General features: G+C 35.6%; 1 protein-coding gene across 2 annotated transcripts in view; it reads left to right on the top strand.

The window, feature by feature from the left end:
- The window catches only part of COL21A1 (collagen type XXI alpha 1 chain), a 127,543-nt gene extending 107,486 nt beyond the window's left edge, over positions 1-20,057 (top strand). For both annotated transcript variants that reach the window (XM_060110241.1, XM_060110242.1), the window contains 13 exons: positions 524-568; positions 2,738-2,791; positions 4,406-4,459; positions 7,354-7,407; positions 9,013-9,084; positions 10,764-10,799; positions 13,537-13,581; positions 16,043-16,075; positions 16,657-16,803; positions 16,893-16,947; positions 17,451-17,651; positions 18,463-18,540; positions 19,870-20,057. In XM_060110241.1, coding sequence (XP_059966224.1) covers positions 524-568; positions 2,738-2,791; positions 4,406-4,459; positions 7,354-7,407; positions 9,013-9,084; positions 10,764-10,799; positions 13,537-13,581; positions 16,043-16,075; positions 16,657-16,803; positions 16,893-16,947; positions 17,451-17,651; positions 18,463-18,540; positions 19,870-20,057 — 1,062 coding nt within the window. The remainder of the gene's footprint in view (positions 1-523; positions 569-2,737; positions 2,792-4,405; positions 4,460-7,353; positions 7,408-9,012; positions 9,085-10,763; positions 10,800-13,536; positions 13,582-16,042; positions 16,076-16,656; positions 16,804-16,892; positions 16,948-17,450; positions 17,652-18,462; positions 18,541-19,869) is intronic.
- The last annotated feature ends 2,734 nt before the right edge of the window (positions 20,058-22,791 follow it).

Raw genomic sequence — 22,791 nt, 5'->3', positions numbered from 1 at the left:
ATCATTAGGAGAAAGATTGCCATATCTTATACAAGGAGTTAGGTTCCTTGATGTTTCAAGGCTCAATTTGGAGGAAATTATTTAGTTTCATTAGTTTTCAGTTATGGTTGTGAGACTATGAGGGCCTTTGGAACTGTTGTACTGAATCTGAACTCCTATGATTTGACAGTCTTTTTGCATTAATCATTATAAGTAACATAAGAAAGTGTTCAAATGAAATATTCTTCTTATTTTATCACTTATGTTGGTCTGAAAGAAAAGCCAAGATTAATATCTTCATAGCTTCCTTTTTTTAAAAGCCTGTATTTAAAACTTTAAATATCAGTAGATGTTCATATAATATTAAATCTCAAATTTTTTCTTTTCCAAAATTTGATTAATATAAGTAGTGGTTTCATGTAGTCAAGAGATATGTTTGATGATTTGCATTATTTACAAGGTAAAACTCCAATTATGGCCTAATCTTCTTTAATGATACAGTCTAAATTTTTTTTGATTAAAAATCTACTTTATTTCTTTTTAGGGAATCCCAGGATTTCCTGGAAACCAAGGATTAATGGGACAAAAAGTAAGTACTAATGAAAGTTGAAAGATTGGGGAATGGAATCTGATTATGAAAAGGGCAAAGTGGTGATGTCTCTTCACATAGAATACATTTTATCACATTCACGGCAACAGTTAATTGTTCAAACATGATATAATTTCAAAAGCTATTATTTTGACCTTACAATTAGTTTTTGTTGTTGTTTTATACAGATGTATATTTGGATTTACATACATGCTTTCTATTTTACTTAGTTATTTTCTATCTTGTGCTCTTAGACCATACTTTTGGGATAATTGTACTACTTCCTGAACTGTATTTTTAGAAATTCTTTTAGTACAACTACTTTGGTTATAAACTTTCAGTTTTTATTCAATTATCAATATGTTTTTGAGAGAGGATTTTGTAGAGTATACAGTTCAAGATTGATGATTATTTCCTCTTAATACACTGAAATTTTTCTACTGTCATCTCCTGGCTTCCATGGTTAACTATGAAAAATCTGCTCTTGTTCTAATCATCATTCTTTTGTAAGTGATCTATCCCTTCTTTGGGGATTCTTTTAAGGTATTTTATTTGTTTTTAGTGTTCTTAAAACTCACTGCAATGTATCTAGATATGGATTTCTCTTTATTCATCCAGGTGGGAATTTAGTTTGCTTCCTGGCTCTGTAGAATTATTTCCATTATCTCTGGAAGACATGAGCTGTTAATCCCCATGCTACTTCTCTTCATCTTCTGCTCTTCCCTCTTTCTGGAATTCTAGTTAGACATAATTTTATTCCTTCTAATTTTGTCCTCTACATCTCTAAATTGCTTACTTCCATATCCTTGATTCTTAAATTCTGGTTAATTTTTTGGGATATATTTTCCAGTCTATTTATTCTCCCTTTACAGTGTCTAATCTGCTGTTTAAGCCATCAATAGATTTTTAAAAAAATCTAAACAATCATATTTTTCATTTCTAGAATTTCAAATTTTAATAACATCTTTTTATTCTTTTTTTATAGAAGTATAGTTGATTTACACCATTGTGTTAGTTTCAAGGGACAGCAAAGTGATTCAGTTATATATATATATATATATATGTATGTATATATATATACATATATATATATATATATATATATATATATATACATACATCCCTGTGTTATAACATCTTTTTATTCTTGATAGTCTAGTCTCTTGCTCTATCTTCAGTCCTAGTAGTCTTTCATGATTCCATTCTTTCATTTGTAAAGATTTCACATATAGTTCTAAATTCTCTTTCTAGCCATTCTGACAGCTGCGGTTCATTGTTATTCCTCTTGATTCTCAGTCTTGTGGTTTTCTACCTCTCCTGTCTTAATTGTTGATGCTGAGCTCATTGCTTCATCCTAGTTAGCGGGTTTCCTGTCAGCCTAACTGGGGCATGGAGAGCCTCCTGCTGGTAGCCACGGGTACCATTTCAGTGTCCTTTGAGGGTCCTGAGCCATTGTAGGTACTAAAGATTCCTGCCCTCTGCCCATGGCTGGCCCAGTGTTCAGTTTCCTAAAAGCTGAGCATGTCTCCTCAGACACCTCCAGCCCTCTTGTTTCCTGCAGCTCAACTTCTAGCGAGGTTTCTGCACACTTCCAAATCCTCATAATCACAATATTAACCGAGAGTATATTTTATTAAAGTGAGGCATCTTTGAAGACTTCTCCTGCTTCTCAAAGAGAATATTCTTTTCAGGGTTGTTGTTCTGGAATCAGAAAATCCCTTGGAGCATCAGGTCAGCCACAATCCCAAAATCTGAAGTCTAAATGCTATTAAACTGTGTCCTAATTTTTCTTAATCTGTACTTACTATCATAGCTCTTAAATTATGGTAAATAAGAAATATTTTCACTTGATTTTTTTCCCTCTGTTGTCTGACCTCACCAACTGGGTGTGAACTGCTAGGTCTTCCTTTGAAAGAATAACAGTGCCACTCCTGATTTCCTAATGAAAATATTTTCCTTAGTAATTCCACAGACCCTAAGCCTACGTCTTTAAGGTGTTAGATTCCTGAATTTTTACCTTGCATTGCTTCGTCTTACAGTAGAGGAAGGAAAGGCAGACACATTGGGTTGATTGATATTGAGTTTTCATTTCATAATGCTTTGGTAGGAAATTTCTAAAGATGAATTGATACTCTGCAATTTTAAACTTGATCTGTATTTGATTTTTAGGGAGAAATTGGGCCTCTAGGACCAGTAGGAAAAAAAGGATCTCCGGGGATACCTGTATGTTAATGTCATTATTATTACTGGGGTGTTTGAAATATTGTCATTATGTACCAGGGGTTCTTATTCTGAAATTCACAAAACTGGTGGGAGGATTCAGCAATGAGATTTTTGGGATCCACAAATTCCATGCATTTGTATGAAAAAGATTATATTCATTTTTCTAGAGGAGTCTAGATTTCTTCAGATTCTCAAAAAGTTGGCTACCCAAGTAAGGATTAAGAACGTTTACTGTAGATAAACCAGAAAACAAATATCCTAGATAAAAAAAAATACTGAGTACCATGAGAAGATCTAAAACTCAATAAATATTCTTTGTTATTTTTTAGAAAATTTACAAATTTATTACACTAATGAAGGAGAATATATTCAGAACAGGTAGTATAGGAAGATCCTAAATTAGTGAACAAGTAATTTTGGAAGTTTTGGGAGTAAAGGGACATATGAGTATGATATTAGAAATTATGATAATCCTATGGTGTATAGGACTCCATAAAAAATTTCTAAAAGTAAATTGTTAGAAGCAAGGTGTATTTTAATCTATGAATCAAATTGCCCGTAATAGCTTATTTTTAAGTAAAAAAAAAAATGGACAGTTTATGACCTTTCATTTAATTATGTAAGTTAAAAAAGCAGATATTTTACGCAGTGAAAAGATTTGATAAGATCTTGGTGAAAGATTTAAATGGAATATTCTTCCTCTACCTCCATCATCAAGACCAAATTATTTTTTTCATTGAAATATTAAATGAAACTTGATTATTTACCAGTATTTAAGTTAGCCTCCAGGAAATGAAGACATTGACTAGAACTTCATTGAACTTCAAGAATATCTATATTTAATATTTCTAATATTTAAAACACTATGCTAAGACTAGTATATTTTACATCTTATAGTTGTAATAAACCCTGAATTGATAGCAAACCATAGTAGTGATGACATGCTGTTTTCAATGTGACTATACTGAGATTCTATTTTCTGATAATACCAATTGAATATTTTTTTGCTCATCACATTTCCTTTGCTGTGATTAAGAGAAAGCAAATTTTTTTATATATGTAATAATATTTAAATGGAATCTAAATTAAATTAGTTCCTTGTTGCTAGAGTAGTTATCAGTGTCTTATTTTGAATTATATGGTTACTAAAAATATGGCCATTTGTAACTTGAATAGACATTCTTACATTCAGAGAAATTATAGATTTTAATTCTTTAAAATCATTATTCAATAAAATAGAAAACATAAGTAAAATTGACCAAAATAACATCTATGAAGAAATCTAATTCTTGGCCATCATGAGAAAGGAAGAAAGTAGAGTGTAGAAAAAAAATACTTTTCTTTACATTTGTCTCTTACTAGCTCTCCAGTCATTTTTGCTATTTGTAGGTGATTTAAGCAACCAATTTACAAGGGCTTTGCCAGCCTTCATGTTATGTTGCATAGTTTGATTCTTTATTATCCTTTATTTGGATGTCTGTAGGGATGTTTCCCATATCATGCATTATATTTTAGTGGATTGATTATTATGATAATGTATAACTTGAAAACTGATTGAATATTTTAAAAATATTATTCTCTAAATTGCTCTTGCAATTTCCACTTAAAATGTAGGGTTTGATGGGAAGCGACGGCTCACCAGGTCAGCCTGGAACCCCAGGATCTAAGGTAAAGAAAACTAACTTAATAAGATTGAGGACTTTGTGCAAAATGACCATTTAGGTACTTCAGTCAAAGTTTTAACTACATTGATTTTATTTTGAATGTGGTTTGAATTCTATGAACAAGCACTTGTAGGAATGAAGTCTTAGGCAAAAACTAAGCATATAAAACATGCTAACGTAAAGCAGGTCTGGTTTAAGCTGGAAAAGGTCCAAGATCCTGCATGACTCAGCCCTCTTCCCTGACTGGCAGCTCAGGGGACTGAGGAATACCCAGAGCTCTATGGGGCTCTGTACCCAGCCCACCATCTAGAGTATCTGTAGTGACCACTGAGGGTAACTGTACCAACTTCCAAGTCATCTTCTTGGTTTTTTATTTAGTGGAATGTATGTGGAATTTTTATTTGTAAAATGCCTTGTAGTGAGTTTTATCCTCCCTCGGGACGGTGGATAAGATGGCACATTATCTTAACTTTCACATTTAAAAAGTAAGGCACGCTTGACAACATATTTAGGTGTCAGGTGAGGTTATTCTTAAGGTAGAACTGTAAACCTGAGTACCATGATTCGACCATTTTCTAGGTGTACAGAGTCATGTGTAAGAGAATTTCTTTTTATTAGAGGATCAGATTTTTATTAGAGGATCAGACCGGGTACCTTCTGGCTCAACTCAAGAAACTATTCTCGACTACTTAATAAGTAGATTCTAGGATAGCCTTCTAAAAGGAAGTGATGGAATTGCTGTTTTGGAAGCATTCAACCTTTAACTAGACCAGGGAAATAGATCCTGGCATACAAAATGAGTAGATGGCCTAATCTACTCTACTTTTAGTTCTAAAGTACCTAGAGAAAGAGATAGGATAAAATGTCATTGAGAGCCCAGTGATTAGGGAAAAGTAGCTGCCCTCTCACCAGAGGTGGACCCTGTGGGTGCTTGGAACACTGTGAGTCCTAGCAGTAGTAAGTGTGCACTTGCCAAGTGGAGGTTCTCCATCATGTTGCAAGGTCATGTTGTAAGAAAAAATAGAGTAGTTTTATAATCCTTAAATAACTGGGATACGATGGAGTAGTTGTATATTCCTTAAATAACTGGGGTACAATGGACTCTCCCATGATGTTCTGGATCCCCTAATTCTTAAGAACTCAGCCTAAGATTTTGTTAGCATTTTTAATTAGCCACTTAGCATCGCTGGCTCACACTGAGCTGGAGGTCAACTAAACCTGCTAGATTTTCCATAAAAGACGTTAGAACAATGTATTTGTGGCATCCACCACTTGGGTAGGTCTGCTGCTGTAGCTAGGGAGTCAAATGGCTGATCCTAACATCACAGTTTGTTTTTACATAAATTACTATAAAGTTTGATTTCCCTCATCTTGTCCTTCTACGATTATTTTGTTAAAAATAGATTCAAGATGTTAAAATTATACCTCTTAAATGTAATCTTTTCAGTGAAACATTTCAACTTGTTTTCATGCAGTATATTACCTCAGGTCTTAGAAAGTTTTTCTGCCAAGGGCCAGATAGGACGTGTTTTAGTCTTTGAGGGCCATATAATTTCTGTTGCAGCCACTCAACTCTGCTATTGAAATGTAAAAGCAGCCACGGTGTGGATGTGCCCGTGTTTCGTACAAGTTTATTTACAGAAGGAGGCATTGGGCTGACTTAGCCCACAGGCCATAGTTTATTTGCCTCTATGTTACCTTATCCCTCTGGTTTTGTCAACTAATATATTTGTGAACTAATGCCTTCAATAACAATTGATATAAGTTCAAGAGTAATACAAAAAAAGCTGTGTTAAGCAAGGCAGGGATGAGGCTGAAATTCTGTGGTAGATCTTTAGAAAACTTCCAATTTAGATTATAATACCTCTTTTTAAAATAGCCATTGAACCATTTATAAGTCTATTTTACCCTATCATATTCCAGTTTTATAAAATATTATCTAAATGACATCAGGATATATTAACATAATCAAGTCATGTAGCTTTTGGCAAGTCCTGTCACCTCTGAGTTTCAGCTTAATCATTTGTAAAATTAGACAATTTAAGGAACCATTGTTCTATGGTATAATCATGCTGTTATGTGCTAAATGCTTTAATTAAGTCCAAATAGTATGCTCACGTGGTTCTCAACGTGAGTTGAGAATGAAAGTGCTTCCCTTTACTGCTTAGTGAGACTGACCTGGCTCTGGGTGATCATCGCCCCCCACTTCTAGGTGTCACACCAACCTCAATATTGGGTTGTGATTTCAGGTGTCCAAGTATATTTGAAAGCCAGAACCACTACTGACAATCTCTCCTGATGATCCAGGAGGCAGGTTGTCTTTTATAACCAATCCTCTTTTCCTATCTTACATTCTTTGCTCTGACAACTTGGTCTTGCTTTCCAAATGTCTGTTAGCAAGGACTGCACTGGAATCCTGAAAAAGAACGCAAACTAAAAGTTTTCTGATTCATGCTTCTTCCAAAAGCCACTCAAAAGTGCATTTGAGGCTAATTTTCTTTTTTCAGTTGCATACTGAAAATGAGTCATACAGAGAAAGCAAAACAGAGAAAGATGAAGATTTCCAGCCTAGAGGATGCTATTAAGATACATGGGTCTGGCTTGTGCAGCACAAAGACCAAGCTAATTAGTGCCAGTCCCTAAAGATTGGAATCTCTCTTTTTACTTGGAGCTGCCAGCATCAAACAGGCTGGTAGAAAGCTTTATAAGTATGCGAACTCACTTCCCTGCTTAAGAGAGTTTTTCTTAATGAGTAGGCTTAACATATAGATTCTATATTTCAAACAGTTGGAAAGTTGTAAATGTAAAAGTTGTTTAAAAGGTATTCCCTTAAGTGTCTGTATCAGATATATGGTGACTAAATTCAAAAAATTTCAAATGGTTTTGATGCATTGACAGGGAAATAAAGGTGAACCTGGACTTCAAGGGCTGCCTGGGGCTTCTGGGCTCAAGGTAATTAATTTGTTTTGAAGCATTTGGAAATTTTTTCAAAGAAGTATGAGTTCCTCTCATTATTTGATGAGATTAACATTTGTATCCCTTAAGAAAAGATAGATGAAATGAAGGATTACCTTTTATCATAAAATTAGGGTACCTGAAAGCCAGTGGTGAATGTGGGCCAATTTCATTTCTGTTTTTTGGATATGTTATCATAGTTTAGGTAATAACGGCATGAAATATACTTTAGTTTGGTTTTTCTAGAATTAGTAAAATTTGGATGCTGATATGAACATCTTCTCTGGTCCAAAGAACATTACGCTCTTATGTGGCTGAATGAGTGTGTGTCTCCCCTGGTGGTGCCGTTTCTTTGCTGATTGATGGGACTTTATTTTCAGTCTGGGAGTCACACTTGCCTTTACCAGTTTCCTCCAAACCAAATAGTTGATGTTTATTTCAATCAGATTTTTAATTCTGTTCTAGCCTTTAAAAATCTAGAGTAATATTCAACAACTCACAGTGAGCAAAGAGAACAGAACTTAGTTTCCACAGAAGAGAGTTGTTTTTAGTTAATATGACAGAGTTTGGGACTAATGGTAAAGCAAACAAAGCAAAACCAAAACTCCATGAAACATATTCAGGAGCATGTCCTATCTCTTACAATTTTAACCTAAATATTGTTGATATGTCATCATTATATACTTTCACATTGTAAGTTTTTTTTAAAAAAGGAAATAATCTCTATGACATTATAGGGAGAGTAGAAAAACTGAGTTAAGATAACTTATGGACTATTCCTTGTTCTGAAAACAGTTCAAGAATTTATGTCTAAGAAAATAATATTCCACATATATAAAGTAAAAATCATAAATTTGCATATCTAACTACAAGGGTGTTCACCCCAATATTGTTTATAAAAATAAAAACTGTGAAAGTGAATGTTTAACAATAGAAATTTTATTAACTATGGTAAATCAATATAGTTGAATACTATTCTGTAATTTAAAAATTTAAAAAACATAATGGCATATAAAGAACTCACAATATTAATATATTTCACAGTAAATGATATAAAGTTATGCATACACAGCACATTTTAGTATCTAAGTTGTGTATGTGTTTGTGAGAGGTAGAGGGAAAAACATATAACCAAGTAAAAATAGTGGGTAATGAGATTTTCAATAATTTTATTACTTCTATTTATTTACCAGTTTTGTAACAATAAAATAAGTTTTTTAAAGGAGGATTATGAGAAAAAGCAATTTCAAGGAGGATGGGAAAGTATTAGTAAATACAAAGAGACATAACCTGTGTTTATTATTTTCACTGCTTTATTTTTTATTGTTGACATTATAAATATAATAAAAATACCAAATGTTTATAAAATTTTAAAATATGAAATGATCTCAGAATTTCTTAACTAGCAAAGATAGGAAAAGATATAAGAAGTTTTATTGGGACTTCAGTGAACTTTACTATTCTTTACTATTTCTATAGTAATAACTCTAACAAAATTTTTAACTATCAGTTTTAAATTTGAGACATATATAGAGATAAAAACAGTGGGGTTTTTCACAAGCAGTAAGCCTGTGATCTTCATGTGAATTCTGTATTACTTAGGGAGAACCAGGAGCAGTGGGTCCACCAGGAGAACCAGGATACCTGGGTTTACCTGGAATTCAAGGGAAAAAGGTATGATATTTAGGACATATAATTCAATGTTAATCAGCTATTACCATGTAAGTCTTCTTTTTGTGCACGTAACATAGAAGGGCCAATTATGCATTCAATGATGAGCTGACCTATGTATTTGGTATACATATAAAATGTTCGACCTTATGCTAAGAGCTGTGGCACCTTTCATGTCCCCGATTAGGTACTGTCTCCTAGATGAGGATCTTCAGAGACAGATCAAAAAATATAAACATACAATTAAATAATATCTTGTAAATTCAGATTGTTCTGTGGTCAATCCAGATGTGTCAAGAACTTTTTAGGGAAAGTATTCCATGTGCGGCAGTCTCACCAAAATATGAATATCACTCTTACCAAAACTGGGGCAAAAGTCTGAAACAATAAAAATTACAGCCAGAATGCTTGACCATGGTTTTCTTATCTGTGAAACAATTATATTACATAATAGTTCACTTAAAATTAATTTAAGGAGTTTAAAATACAAAGCATATATATTCATTAAAATGTTTTGGTGAGATAAAACAGCATCACTTTGGGTTCTCTCTCTCTCCTGTTAAGTAAAGGAACTCTGAGCTGTATCTGTACAAATATTATTGGTGGCTTGAAGGCTTTGAGCAAGAACTGACTGCCCACCTGTCAGAGAAGTCCATGCCCCAGCAGATATATTCAGTTCAGGTTAAAAGTGGATGTGTCAGCTTTTGTTCTGCAAAGGATACAAACTGTTATTTCTCTGTCTTTGTATCCCTTGCTCTTTCAGTTTTTCTACCATTTCATTTTTTCTATCCCTCATGTATTACCTGCTCAGCCCCTAGATTACTGTGCCTAGTGTGGTCCCTTTTGCTCTGATGAGCGGCAGGCAGTACTTGCTGACACAGGAATGACCCTCACAGCGCAATTAATTAAGTGTAAGACCATCAGTGAATATTAAGTAAATCTACTATGAATATGTTTGGATTTAGAGAATTTCCTTGTTCAGAAACCTGCCAGTTAAAAGAAAATCTGTATTTTATTTGCCATAAACACAAAACTCTACTCTTTATGTTTGGATAGCATGGTAGAAGGGAAATTTGGAAAGAGCGTCCAAGTTCAACCCTGGGCAAATGCTTACCTTTCCTGATCTGTGGGTACATTATAAGAACAAAGACACGGAACTAGTTGGTTTCAAACATCTCTTCTAGCTGAGAAATTCCAGGAAACAATATTAAGGAATATGAATTTCCCCCCAAAAGTTAATTTTTGAAGCATATGTTTTCTAAAATCTTATTTCAACATTGTTTTATTTCATTTTTTCCTATAAATTTGTGGTCATTATTAGCTTAATAGTAGAAGACTTTTCAGTTTGATTTCATAAAACAAGATTTGTCAAAATAAGTTCTCTCTTTAACTTCAGATTGTGATCAATATAGAAAAGTTTTCTTCTTCCTTATAAAATAGAAATTGTAGTAAATTTTCTTTTGAATGTAAGAGCACAAGAAAGTATTCATTTAGAACATCATCTTGACATAATGTGTTTTTACTCTCTTCTCAAGTATCATGTTGTAGTCAACTTCTGTTTATAAGGCACTTGTCGAATTTGCATGAGACCATATATTTTTCTTGGCTGAAGAAAAGCATGTTTATTTGAAAGGATACAGAATATATGACATTATGATACATATTAAACGGCCTTTTTGCAGGGGGACAAAGGAAATCAAGGTGAAAAGGGCATTAAGGTATGTTACTGGCTTTTTTTTTTTTTGGCTTGGCAAAAAACTCAAGGCTTCATTCTTTTTAATTCTTACATGGCTTTTCCAGCGCCTTCCTGTTTTACCATCAATATCTGTTCAATCCCAGCTTTCTCATTTTACTAAACTTCTCAAAACACATCAAATCTAACTTTAACATTCTTCACTACACCACTATTGTAGGAAACTTGGGAACCAAGCGATTCAACAAAATAATATACGGATTTTATCACATGCTTGTAATATCTATTTATTTATATATTTTATGGTGTATTGGTTTCCACAAATGATTTGACGTGGCTTATGGCATAAATAAATTTGATAAGAAACTGTTAACACCATATATAAAACATATGCAAACTAATAAACAGAGGAGACTTATACCAGAAAATTAGATCAGGCTGAGGAAATCTAGGGTGATTTAGAAGGACGTTTGGTTTCGGGTGTCTTAGCAACAAAGGCAAAGAGGAGAAACATGATACAGCTTTGGGAGATGAGGACAGTTTCACCTCAGTCCGAGTGGCCCTCAGACGGTTTTTTCATTAACTGAACCCTGACCCGTGAGTAGGATGCCGCTGGCTGAATCAGTGACACACTCATCAGGAATAAACTATATCTGTTGGTCTTTCAGTCTTTTAAGTTCTAGAAATGTAAGACTTTTCCAACCATCAATTACAAATCAAGTGTCCAGACAGTACTTTAATGATGTTTTTAAGATTACAAAGCTAAGCTATAGGGGCTTCCCTGATGGTCTAATGGTTAAGAATCTGTGCTCCCAATGCAGGGAGCACAGGTTTCATCCCTGGTCGGGAAATAAGATCCCCACATGCTGTGCGGTGTAGCCAAAAAAAAAAAGTTCAGCTATAGTGGCTGAGTCTTGCTACGTAAAACACTTTGCAAAATTCACAGAACTTTGAAAACTCTAAAATATCTGGTGGCATAAAAGGAAATTTCAAATTTAGGTAATAATAACATCAAAATCTGCTAAGGTCACCGTCTGAACAGTGTTTCAGACAATGAAACATGAACTAAGCCCCTTCCCCCCATCCCACTGTCCTGACCATTTCTTGTCATGGGTCCTGGGTGACTGTAATATCCTTCTAACTGGTCTCCTTGAGTCCGGTCCACCCCTTCCCCCCACACTTTTACCAGCATCAATAACTAAGTTACACAACTGCTTAGGAGTCCTTCAGTGATGCTCCACACACATTTCAAGATAAAGTCCGGCCCATAAAGTGCCTCCTTGTTGGACTGAATCTTCTTTAGTCTTATCTCTTTGCCAGTATACCCACTATTATCTGCTCCTGCCCTGCTGCTTTAGCTGGAAGAAATTATACACCTCTGTCCTGTGTCTGCTCTCCCTGCCACATCCCCCCTGTCTTCTCCAGTTGGGTACCACCTACACATCCCTGAGGGCTGCACTCAAGGTGGAGTCATTTTTCCTACCTTCTTTATCAGATGCCCCACCCTATGTCCCAATATTATACGTTCCAGATATATAATTATATACTGCATCCTTATCAGACAGTATTTTCATTATTCTTTTTTTTCAATAGAATTCCAATAGAATTTAGCTGTATATATTTTTATTGATATAATTAACATATAACATTGTATAAGTTAAAGGTATACAGGGCACAATGTTAATATATAATAATGTATAAGTTTAAGGTGTACAAGGTGTAAGTTTAAGGTGTACAAGTTTAAGGTGTACAAGTTTAAGGTGTACAAGTTTAAGGTGATATAATTAACATATACCATTGTGTAAGTTTAAGGTGTACAAGGTGCAATTTATATATTGCAATATGATTACTACTGTACAGTTAGCTAACACCTTTATCATGTCACGTTAGTTTGTTTTTGTGTTGAGAACAGTTAAGGTTTAGTATCTTAGCCACTTTGAAATTTAGAATTTAACTGCTTATTAAAGAGATTAATTGCTTAGCTTTTGCACCACACAGTAAACAACTTAAAGGCAACATGGGGACACTGCAACAGTGTCCCTACAGCATATAGGGCCCCTGGGGATTCATTGATGTAAGTAAGTAAGTGAACAAACCTCTATGCAGGAGTGATTTACAATTTCAGTCACTAGATCTTTGATTGTATATCTAGGTGTATGTTTTGCTAGAAACTGCTAATTATCCTGTTCAACATAGGGATGAAATAGTAGAGTTTCAGGGTCTGGCCCAATGTCTTATACAAGGAGGATGTCCCAAAATATTAATTGAATGGACAAATGTGTTTATATCTTTATTATTTTTTTCTCTATTTGTCCTAATTTAAAGATCTTCATTCAAAATGTATTTTACAGTATATTTTTAATTTAAAAATGTCCTTCAAGTGATCTTCTTGCCCTCACGTGTATAATCAACACCAAACATAAATAATGTCATTGAAATTAAGAAAATGACCACAGACACTGGATTTTTAAATTATTTTCATGCTGTGAACATGGACTCAGCAGAACATCCTCAACTGTCTAACATTATTTACACGTTCCCCAAATTCAGTAGTTCATTCCTTGTCTTTATCCATTTTAGCTGTAAGGTTAGGTTGACGTTCCTCTCACTTCTTTTTTTCTTCTCTTACATCATTTTACATATTTTCATCACTGCTCTTGTGACCTTTCTTCTAGACAACAGCACAGTACATAGTGTGTGTTGTATATATGATTGCATCATATGTGTGCAAACTAATGAATAACATTTATTCAATTTTAAAGGGTCAAAAGGGAGAGAATGGAAGACCAGGGATTCCAGGGCCACAGGTATTCTTTTTTTTATGGAAAATGAAATAATGAATCACATAATGAACAATACTGAGAGAGGGTTACTTGCAAATGAAAATGGGTGGGGAGAAGGGGAGATGTAACCTGCATTCTAAGTGCCCAAGGATGAGAATTCTAGTGGTGATGGTGATCACAACTTTAATCTTTTGATTTATATTTTCATTTTCCCATGCTGATATTCTCAGTGGCTGTGAAAATTGATTTTCAATTCTTTTCTTCTGACCAAATAAATGACTAAAAGTGGACAGTTCCACCCATTTCTTGGAGTAGTGTTGGCCCAAGGCAGCCATACATGGCATCATCTCTGTACCTACTGTTGAGTTTTGATTTTCTTCTTGAAATGTGAGTAGTTGAGGCCATACATAGTGAAGGAATGTCCTTGTTTCCCTCTAGTTTGTTCAAAGATATAATTTACTACACTAGAGATGAATTAAAATGCCATCTTGAGGAACTGTGTTGTGCAATAGATACATAATAAGATTGCCTTGTTTCTTCCTTGACTAAGCTCTCCTCATGAAGCCATGTTTTGGTGAGATTGCCAAGTGGCATGTAGGTTCAGTCAGAGCCAAATTGGACAAATAAAAGCATCCAACTGATTAGGGAGTGTGGGTGGGAGAAAGATTCAGTGATTACACTGACTCTGGAGGTAGCGGGATAAAACTGTGAGGTGATGTCTCCAAGGACAGGGTCCTCTGGGTCCCTCACTTGGAGGAATGGGGGAGACCATTGGTGTGGGGGGGAGTCTTTGAAAGCACATGGCCCCAAGGTTGTCTAAGATGGAGGGTGAGTGTTATATGTCAAGAAGTTGAGAACTTAGAAGCGAACTTCAGAGCAAGAGTCACTGAAAGGAGAAATGGACAGAGTTTGCCTGCATACAGTTATGTGCAATACAAAAGGTCTTCATTTTCCTGTCTCTTCACTCCACTCACACCACTGGATGACAACAAGCTCTGTCCCTATTCCCCTCTGACCTGCTCTGTTTCCTTGAGTTAATCACACAGCATCTTTAAACAGCTCTACTCGTAGGAGGACCCTCAGCCCTTCATCCATCACCCTCCGCAACCCAGGCTTTTTACCCCAAATTGTTATTCACAGTAACTCTCTGATAGAGGGATATTTTCTTTGGATTTTGAGTTCACAACTTGGTTAGCTCACTGGTTGACAGATGACACTCTCTGCAAGTTTCCCCTAACTTTTTTTTTTTTTTTTTTAATCTCACTTCTCAAGTAAAAGAGGAAGTTTCCTCTCCCAAGGCAGGATTTGGGTTCCCTAGAAAGCTTCTGTCCTGGGTGTGTTGGAAGCTGTGTTTTCCACCACCAGGAACTGAGTCTACAGGGAGAATGGCAGGGGGCGGGGTGGGGGGAGCAGGACAGCCATTGCCTCTCAGCAGCTGAATAGTTGTCCCAATCTCTCAAAGTAAACAAAGTCCTAGTTAACTGTCATCCTACCAAGGGCTGCACGTGTGTGATTTTTCTGGCGTTCATGTTGTGAATGGGGTCCAAGCGAATGTTTCCCTCATGAAATCATCTTAGTGGATTCTCAGATGACAGCTGTTTTCAGTTTTAGCTCTCATTTGGTTCTAGTCCAGAGAGCTTACTATTTTATCTTTCCTCTTACTCTGGCTCCATTTATAATATTCTGTCTGGTAGAAACCCCTGCATTTCTTCAGAAACTTCCATATTTAAAGAATGGCCTTACAGAGAGTGTTTTACTTGCTGATCGATTTTTTTTATATACATCTTTATTGGAGTATAATTGCTTTACAATAGTGTGTTAGTTTCTGCTTTATAACAAAGTGAATCAGCTGTACATATAAATACATCCCCATATCTCCTCCCTCTTGTGTCTCCCTCCCACCGTCCCTATCCCACCACTCCAGGTGGTCACAAAGCACTGAGCTGACCTTCCTGTGCTATGTGGCTGCTTCCCACTAGCTATCTATTTTACATTTGGTAGTGTATATATGTCCATGACACTCTCTCACTTCACCCCAGCTTACCCTTCCCCCTCCCTGTGTCCTCAAGTCCATTCTTTATGTCTGCATCTTTATTCCTGTCCTGTTCCTAGGTTCTTCAGAGCCATTTTTTTTTTTTTTTAGATTCCATATATATGTGTTAGCATACGGTATTTGTTTTTCTCTTTCTGACTTACTTCACCCTGTATGACAGACTCTAGGTCCATCCACCTCACTAAAAATATAGCAGAGGGAGGAACACTCCCAAACTCACTCTACGAGGCCACCATCACCCTGATACCAAAACCAGATAAAGATGTTACAAATAAAGAAAACTACAGACCAATATCACCGATGAACATAGATCCAAACTGAAAATTAATGTTTGATTAAATGTGTGGTAAAGGGTGCATGCCACATTGCTAGTACTGTAGCTTACACATTTATTTATTTATTTATTTATTTTTTCCCTATTAATTTTCAAAGGGAATTCAAGGCCATCATGGTACAAAAGGAGAGGTATGTTTCTTCATGTATTATGCTGTCTGTTCAGTCCTCATGGCTTGATTTTTAATACTGTATAAATCTAGCTATTGACATCACAAACAGAAAATATCTTTCATGTTCTTTAGTAGTTCCTAAATAGAGATTTTCAGAATATGTAGTTTCACCGAATTAGGTATGAAATGTTACATATTTGCCAGTAATATTGATTCTTCTTCTAAATTAGGAGCTAAGTTTTTCTGCATGTTTTTCAATGAAGAATATTGTGTATTTCTACATCTGTCTCTCTAGGATTTAAACTCCTTGGGGACAGGACTGTGTCACGTTCATCATTGTATCTCTGGCACTATGCATATTGCTTAATCAATATATGTACTAGGTAGTGGTTATTTGTAGGGTTGGATGGATGGATAAATGACAGTTTAATATAATATGAAATTTTCTTCCTGATCAATTACAGTGTTTCCCAACAGTTCCCTATATAACTTAGATATATGTTTGTATATTTTCATATCCGTATCCTTAAGACTTTTATGATGCATTTATACCTCCTGAAATATTTAAATAGAACTTTTAAAGATTTCTTTTGTTTTTAGAGAGGTGAAAAGGGAGAACCTGGTGCCAGAGGTGCCACTGGACCCAAAGGAGAATCTGGAGTGGATGGTCTGATGGGGCCTACGGGTCCCCAGGGGCAACCCGGGGAAGCAGGTCCTCAGGGACCCCCAGGACTGGATGGGAAGCCCGTATGTATTCTGCTTCTTTCACAGTTTTCATATTTCTGTTGCTTTTTACTTGGTATGTCAATGTTATAACCCTTAATAATTTGATGCAGGGGAGAGAATTTTCAGAACAGTTTATTCGACAAGTTTGCACTGATGTATTAAGAGGTAAGTCTCTAACATAGAGATTTTAATAACTTTCAAATTTCAAAAGTAATACAAATTCTTTGTAGAAATTATAAAACATAAGTAAGATGAGGAAAAAAAAGGACATTTATCAACCTCTGTTTTTTTTTCTAGATAAGTATTTTTATAAAGGTAAAATATTATATGTACCCTTTGTAATCTTTTTAATAAAGCAATTTATCATTATTTCACCATTAATTAAATTTTCTTCCCTGACATAATTCTGGTAATTTTATTCATAATATGATGTCTATAATTTAATTTACCAGTTTCTTTTAGAGGGGCACTTCCTTTTTTCCCTTACTTGAAGCAATTGCCACAATAAAATTATTGCACAGAGCAATGGATATTTCCATAGTTAAATTTCTAGAAGTGAAATTATTGGCCAAGAGATATGCATCTGTAAATTTAGAAAAAATATGAGTGATATTATTAATGCTCACTCACCTTTTAAACATAAGGGATGGGGTTTCTTTGCTTTTAAGCCCAGCTACCTGTCTTACTTCAAAGTGGAAGAATTCAGAGTTGTGATCACTGCCAGTCCCAGCATGGCTCCCCTGGTATTCCTGGGCCACCTGGTCCCATGGGCCCAGAAGGTCCCCGAGGATTCCCTGGTTTGCCAGGAAGAGATGGTGTTCCTGGATTAATGGGAGCTCCGGGACGCCCAGGTGCCAAAGGATTAAAAGGTACTTAGTTTGTATGTGTAAGCAAATAAACAACAGAAAAGGATATTTTTTTATATTCACATCCTAATCTTATTTAACAGGCAAGAGTTCCTGTTTGTTTTCTTGAAGACAAAAAAATTTTTCTATCCCTAAGTCTTTAAATAATTTGTCAGCTGAGTTAAAGAACAGTCATTCTATTTCATGAAAGAATATACTAAAGTCAAGAGAGAGGTCAATGTCATGAAGCATGTGAAACCATAAATCAGAAAATGTTGACAATGCACTTAGAAATTTTGCTTGAGTCTAATTAGGTCTTTAACTAGAACATCACAGACACCATTTCCTCTATTTTGACTTTGGTAACTTCTGTAACCATATTCAAAGTTGTTTTCTATAAATTTCTATAAGAAAAATGATGTTTTGCGACCAGACTCCCTAATAGCCCACAACTTACTGCTCTTTGTTTTTGAATATTTATGTGAAATGTTGGTTGATGATGCTTTCCTTTTAATTTAATATTATAGGAACAATTTAGATGTTTCATCAAAGTAATCAAAGAACAACTATGAGTAACAAAAAGAGCTAATAATTCCAAACCATTTTCCTTTCTTAATATTTAATCTTCATTAAGTTTTTCTAGACCACTGATCATTTTATAAATTTTTGCCTCAAAAATTCTGTGTCCTGTTAATAATAATGAATAGGTGGCTGGCTAATTTTTAAAGATTTATTTTTCTTTTAATGTGTGTATTAACAGCTTTGAAAGAAACAATCTAGGAGGAAGTGATTTTATGGGAAAAGTAAACTTACTCCCCTCTCTGACACTCTGCAGGCCTACCAGGACGAAATGGGGCAAAGGGGAGCCAAGGGCTTGGGTACCCTGGAATACAAGGTCCTCCTGGTCCCCCAGGTATGAACTGATGATGCTCATAAGTGTTGCTGCACATTTTGCTTTAAGAAAATCATAAATCTCTGTCCAAAGATTTGAAACCAAGACTTTCGTTTCCTTTTTTGAGTGATTCACATTCAACACATTGAGCTCTAACTACTAGAAGTTTTATCCTATATTATATCCATTAATCATTCAGGATTCTCTATCACTTATCATTTAGACTCCTTAGAATACCACTCCTTAGAATAGTTCTCAGATGGTTCCAAGTCGCCCAGGTTTACCTAGTGTATATCACTGTTTAATCTTTATGATTCTCAGGGAAGCAGAATAATGCTGAGATGGACTTGTAAGCCAACCTCTGCTAGCTGCATTATTTAACTTCTCCATGTGTCAGTTTCCTCATTTGTAAAATAGTGATGGGATGTCTTTTGCATCATGACATTGGTGGAAGATTAAATGAATTAATACATGTCGTGCTTTCAGAACAGTGCATGAAAAAGTTATGTTTTCAAAAAATGTGTACTATCATTATTATTGTAGATGTTATTACTGCTCAAGGCTTTTGGGTGGATCAAGTGATTTAATTCTTTGTATGTAAAGCATTTTGAACAATACCTACATTTGTAGTTTAGTGCTGAATAAATGTTTATTATTAGTAGTAGCAGGAAGCATTAGTGGTAGAAAGTGCCCCAGTCCACTCTGCTCCATCCCCAAACCTAAATATTTTGTTTTTGTTATTTTGGGTCAGCAACTTTAAAAGGCCAATATCTTGAGTTAATTTTTCTTTTTTTGAACATGCTAATTGAACTAAGTTATGGTTCACAAATTAGTGTTATAATACTTCTGTGTATTGATTACTAGTATACTATGGTAATGACAATGTATTTCATTGTGGAAACTAAAAAAAAAATATATATATATGTATATAATGGAAATAGTCATTTTGACTACAAATATGGCACAAAAGTGGCTTTATTAGAGTTTTAGCTTACTGATATATTACCTACTAATTTATAATAATATTGGCAAAAGATAAGCTGAGAGGAAGAAATAGTTTGGACAATCCACAAATTAAAATATTAGAATGTTAGCTCTGTGTCTTCAGCAGCAGCATGATTGCATATTAACATAGCTTGGCCTAGTTTTACAAAAATTACTTTTGGATAGTTCTTTTCAAAATGGAAGGTGTATAAAATTAGCAAGAGGATACCTCCTCTTTTCATATTAGTGCAAATACGTAAAAGTTTCAAGGGAGTCTTTTCACCAGTTTACATGTTTTGCAGATTCAGCTGTGTCAGCAACAAAACCAAACTCCTCTGTTCATGTATTGCTAATGTCCCATCCTAGGTCCAGAGGGCCCCCCTGGAATAAGCAAAGAAGGTCCTTCAGGAGACCCAGGTCTCCCCGGCAAAGACGGAGACCACGGAAAACCTGGAATCCAAGGGCAGCCAGGACCCCCGGGCATCTGTGATCCATCGCTGTGTTTTAGTGTCATTGTCAGAAGAGATCCCTTTAGAAAAGGACCAAACTATTAGTGTCTGATGCCTCATTCAGCAGCCTAGGCATGGTGCTCTTCTTTTGTGGTCTTTGCATCTCAGGAAGATAACAACAGTAATCCCTTGAAAAGAAACTCATGTACCTCGGTGTTTTTATTATTGTTTCTTTCCTTAAGGAAAAATACAGAAAAGGTCACATATACTGATTTTAAAGGCTCCTCAGTTCTTCAGAGCCTTTAGATTAGTAGCATTAACTAAATCTCAAGGGTTTCTTTTAAGTCCATTCATTTTAATCAAAGTCAAATATAAAAAAAACACCATTGCCTGTCAGCCAGTCAATTTCAGTCACTGTGAAAAATTTCACATTCAGCCTCCATGCAGCAGAATATTTGAGTTCAACTTCCTGTCTGTGTGAATTTCATGTTTCATAGCTCATAGCTCACACTTCTACATTAGTCCAAACATGCATCTGGACATGGGAGATGAGATCAGGGTTGATATTCAGTTTGGGAACAGACCGTATTGCCATATCAGCACTTACTCCAGTGTCTGTGCTTACCAGACAGTGGTGATGGACTGTTGGTTGTTCAGTGTTTTGAATATCACCTCTGAACATTCTGGAAAAAAAGTTTCACTGGACCTGGTCGATATGTTCAAAGGAATTGTAAGTTCAGAAATACGAAAAAGACTTTCTTCTTCATACTTGCTTAGTAATTGGAATGTTTGTTGCATGCCTTCATTTTCCATTTCAGTTATTACATGTGTACATTCATATATGTTAACTTTTATTGTAGCAAAGCTAGTGGGAATCAATGCTCTAGTTGACAGGAAAGGTAACTCCACAAATCCTAGGATGTCTTGAGATTTTTAGCAGACTTTAAAATATTATAAACAGTCTTTGTGTACTGTACTTAATGCTTTTGTAAGGAACATAATTTGAGATATTCCATCCTTTATCATGCTCTAAATTTTGTTACTTTGCTTATTATTCAAAGTACAATAAAGTTTTGTACAGGCCTGAATGCAGTGTCTTTTTTTATACTTAATTTTAACTGATTCTTGAGTATATTATCCATTTGACATGGTCATTTATTCAATGGGTATAATTTAGTAAATTATTTACCTTATTTTTAAATCACTGATTCATACAAAATAAAAACTTAGAAATTGGGTTGTGTGCTACTCACCTGGATGGGTACAATGTCTGCTTCCTGGCCCAGGAATGGCTGATAATCAGAGTTTAGCTTAACTGATGACGTGTCCTTCTGTGACTTTGTTGAGAACCTTGGAGGTGACTGAAGCCCATACATTCAGCAGCTGAATTAGTTTAAGGCTTGTTTTGATGTTCTGTCTCCAGCAAAGCCCCAGATATCTGTTAGACCTGACCAACCTACTCCTGGTAATTGTAGCATTTCCTGGTAGACCTGGTGAAGGGGCAGAATAGGAACTTCCTCCTGCCCCTTGTTCATTCGACCAGCTTTGAGCACACGTGATGCCGAAAACTTGGTCTCTATACACCGGTGCCAAATTGAATATCAGAGACAGAGTTTGGGGTGAAGTAGAAAAAAATAGCTTTATTGCTTTGCCAGGCAAAGGGGGACACAACAGGCTCATGCCCTGAAAAACTATGTGTCCCAACTTGGGAGGATTTAGTGAGGAGTTTTATAGCAATGATTCAAAGGTGGGGTTGCTGAGAAGATTAGGGTGTGTGCAGGGCCTACACTCCTTTAATCTGGCCTCTTGATGAGTTTCTCTGGTTCCTTTAATCTGGCCTTAGGGGGTCTTCTCTGGAATTAAGAATGCTGACGTATCCCATTTATTGGGAGTTTTAGTTCTGTAAGGAGCTCAAAGACATTGTTATGTGTATCTCTTAAGGCGGCCCTGCCCCAAGGCTGCACTATTGTTTCTTGACTGCTCCTCCTTTGTCTCTGCATCCCCCTCCCTTCCCTGATTAGCAACTGTTTGAACCTACCCTTTGGAACTCAGGGAAGGTCATGGAGGCTGGAGTCTATTCTCTACAAACAAGAGATGGGGGACAGAAAGGCTTCCATGCCCAGGAGCCCCACAGGGTCCTGCTCTGTTTCACATGGCCATGTAATGCCTGGGACTGGGCCAGGGATACATTGGTGACATAGTCATGTGGTCTGGCCTGAGGACACTCATGTCTAATGGGGCACAGGTAGGAAAACAGGTGATTGCTATACATTCTAAGAAAGGAGAAAGTGCTATAGAAATGTATAGGGTGATGCTATGGACTAAATTGTGTTTCTCCCAAATTCATATATTGAAGCCTTAACCCTCATGGGACCCTGTTTGGAGGTAGGGCTTTTAGACTGTGATTAAGGTTAAATAAGGTTGTAAGGATGGCATACTAATCCTATATGATTGGTGGCTTTATAAAAGGAAGAAGAGGGAAATCCCTCTTTCTCCACATGCACACATATGACAAAAGTCCACGTGAGCACACAGTGCTAAGGTGATGATTTAAGAGCCAGGAATTATCATACTAAGTGAAGTAAGCCAGACAGAGAAAGACAAAAATGATACAAATGAACTTATTTCAAAAGAGAAATAGATTCACAGACATAGAAAACAAACTTATAGTTACCAAAGTGGAAAGGTGGGGGGAGGGATAAATTAGGAGTTTGGGAGTAACATATGCACATACAACTGTATATAAAATAGATAACAAACAAGGCTGTCCTGTATCGTACAGGGAACTATATTCAATATCCTGTAATAACCTATAATGGAAAAGAATCCAAAAAAGAAT

Source organism: Mesoplodon densirostris, chromosome 10, assembly GCF_025265405.1.
Source record: "Mesoplodon densirostris isolate mMesDen1 chromosome 10, mMesDen1 primary haplotype, whole genome shotgun sequence".
Taxonomy (NCBI): Eukaryota; Metazoa; Chordata; class Mammalia; order Artiodactyla; family Ziphiidae; genus Mesoplodon; species Mesoplodon densirostris.
This window is presented reverse-complemented; position numbering and strand designations above follow the sequence as displayed.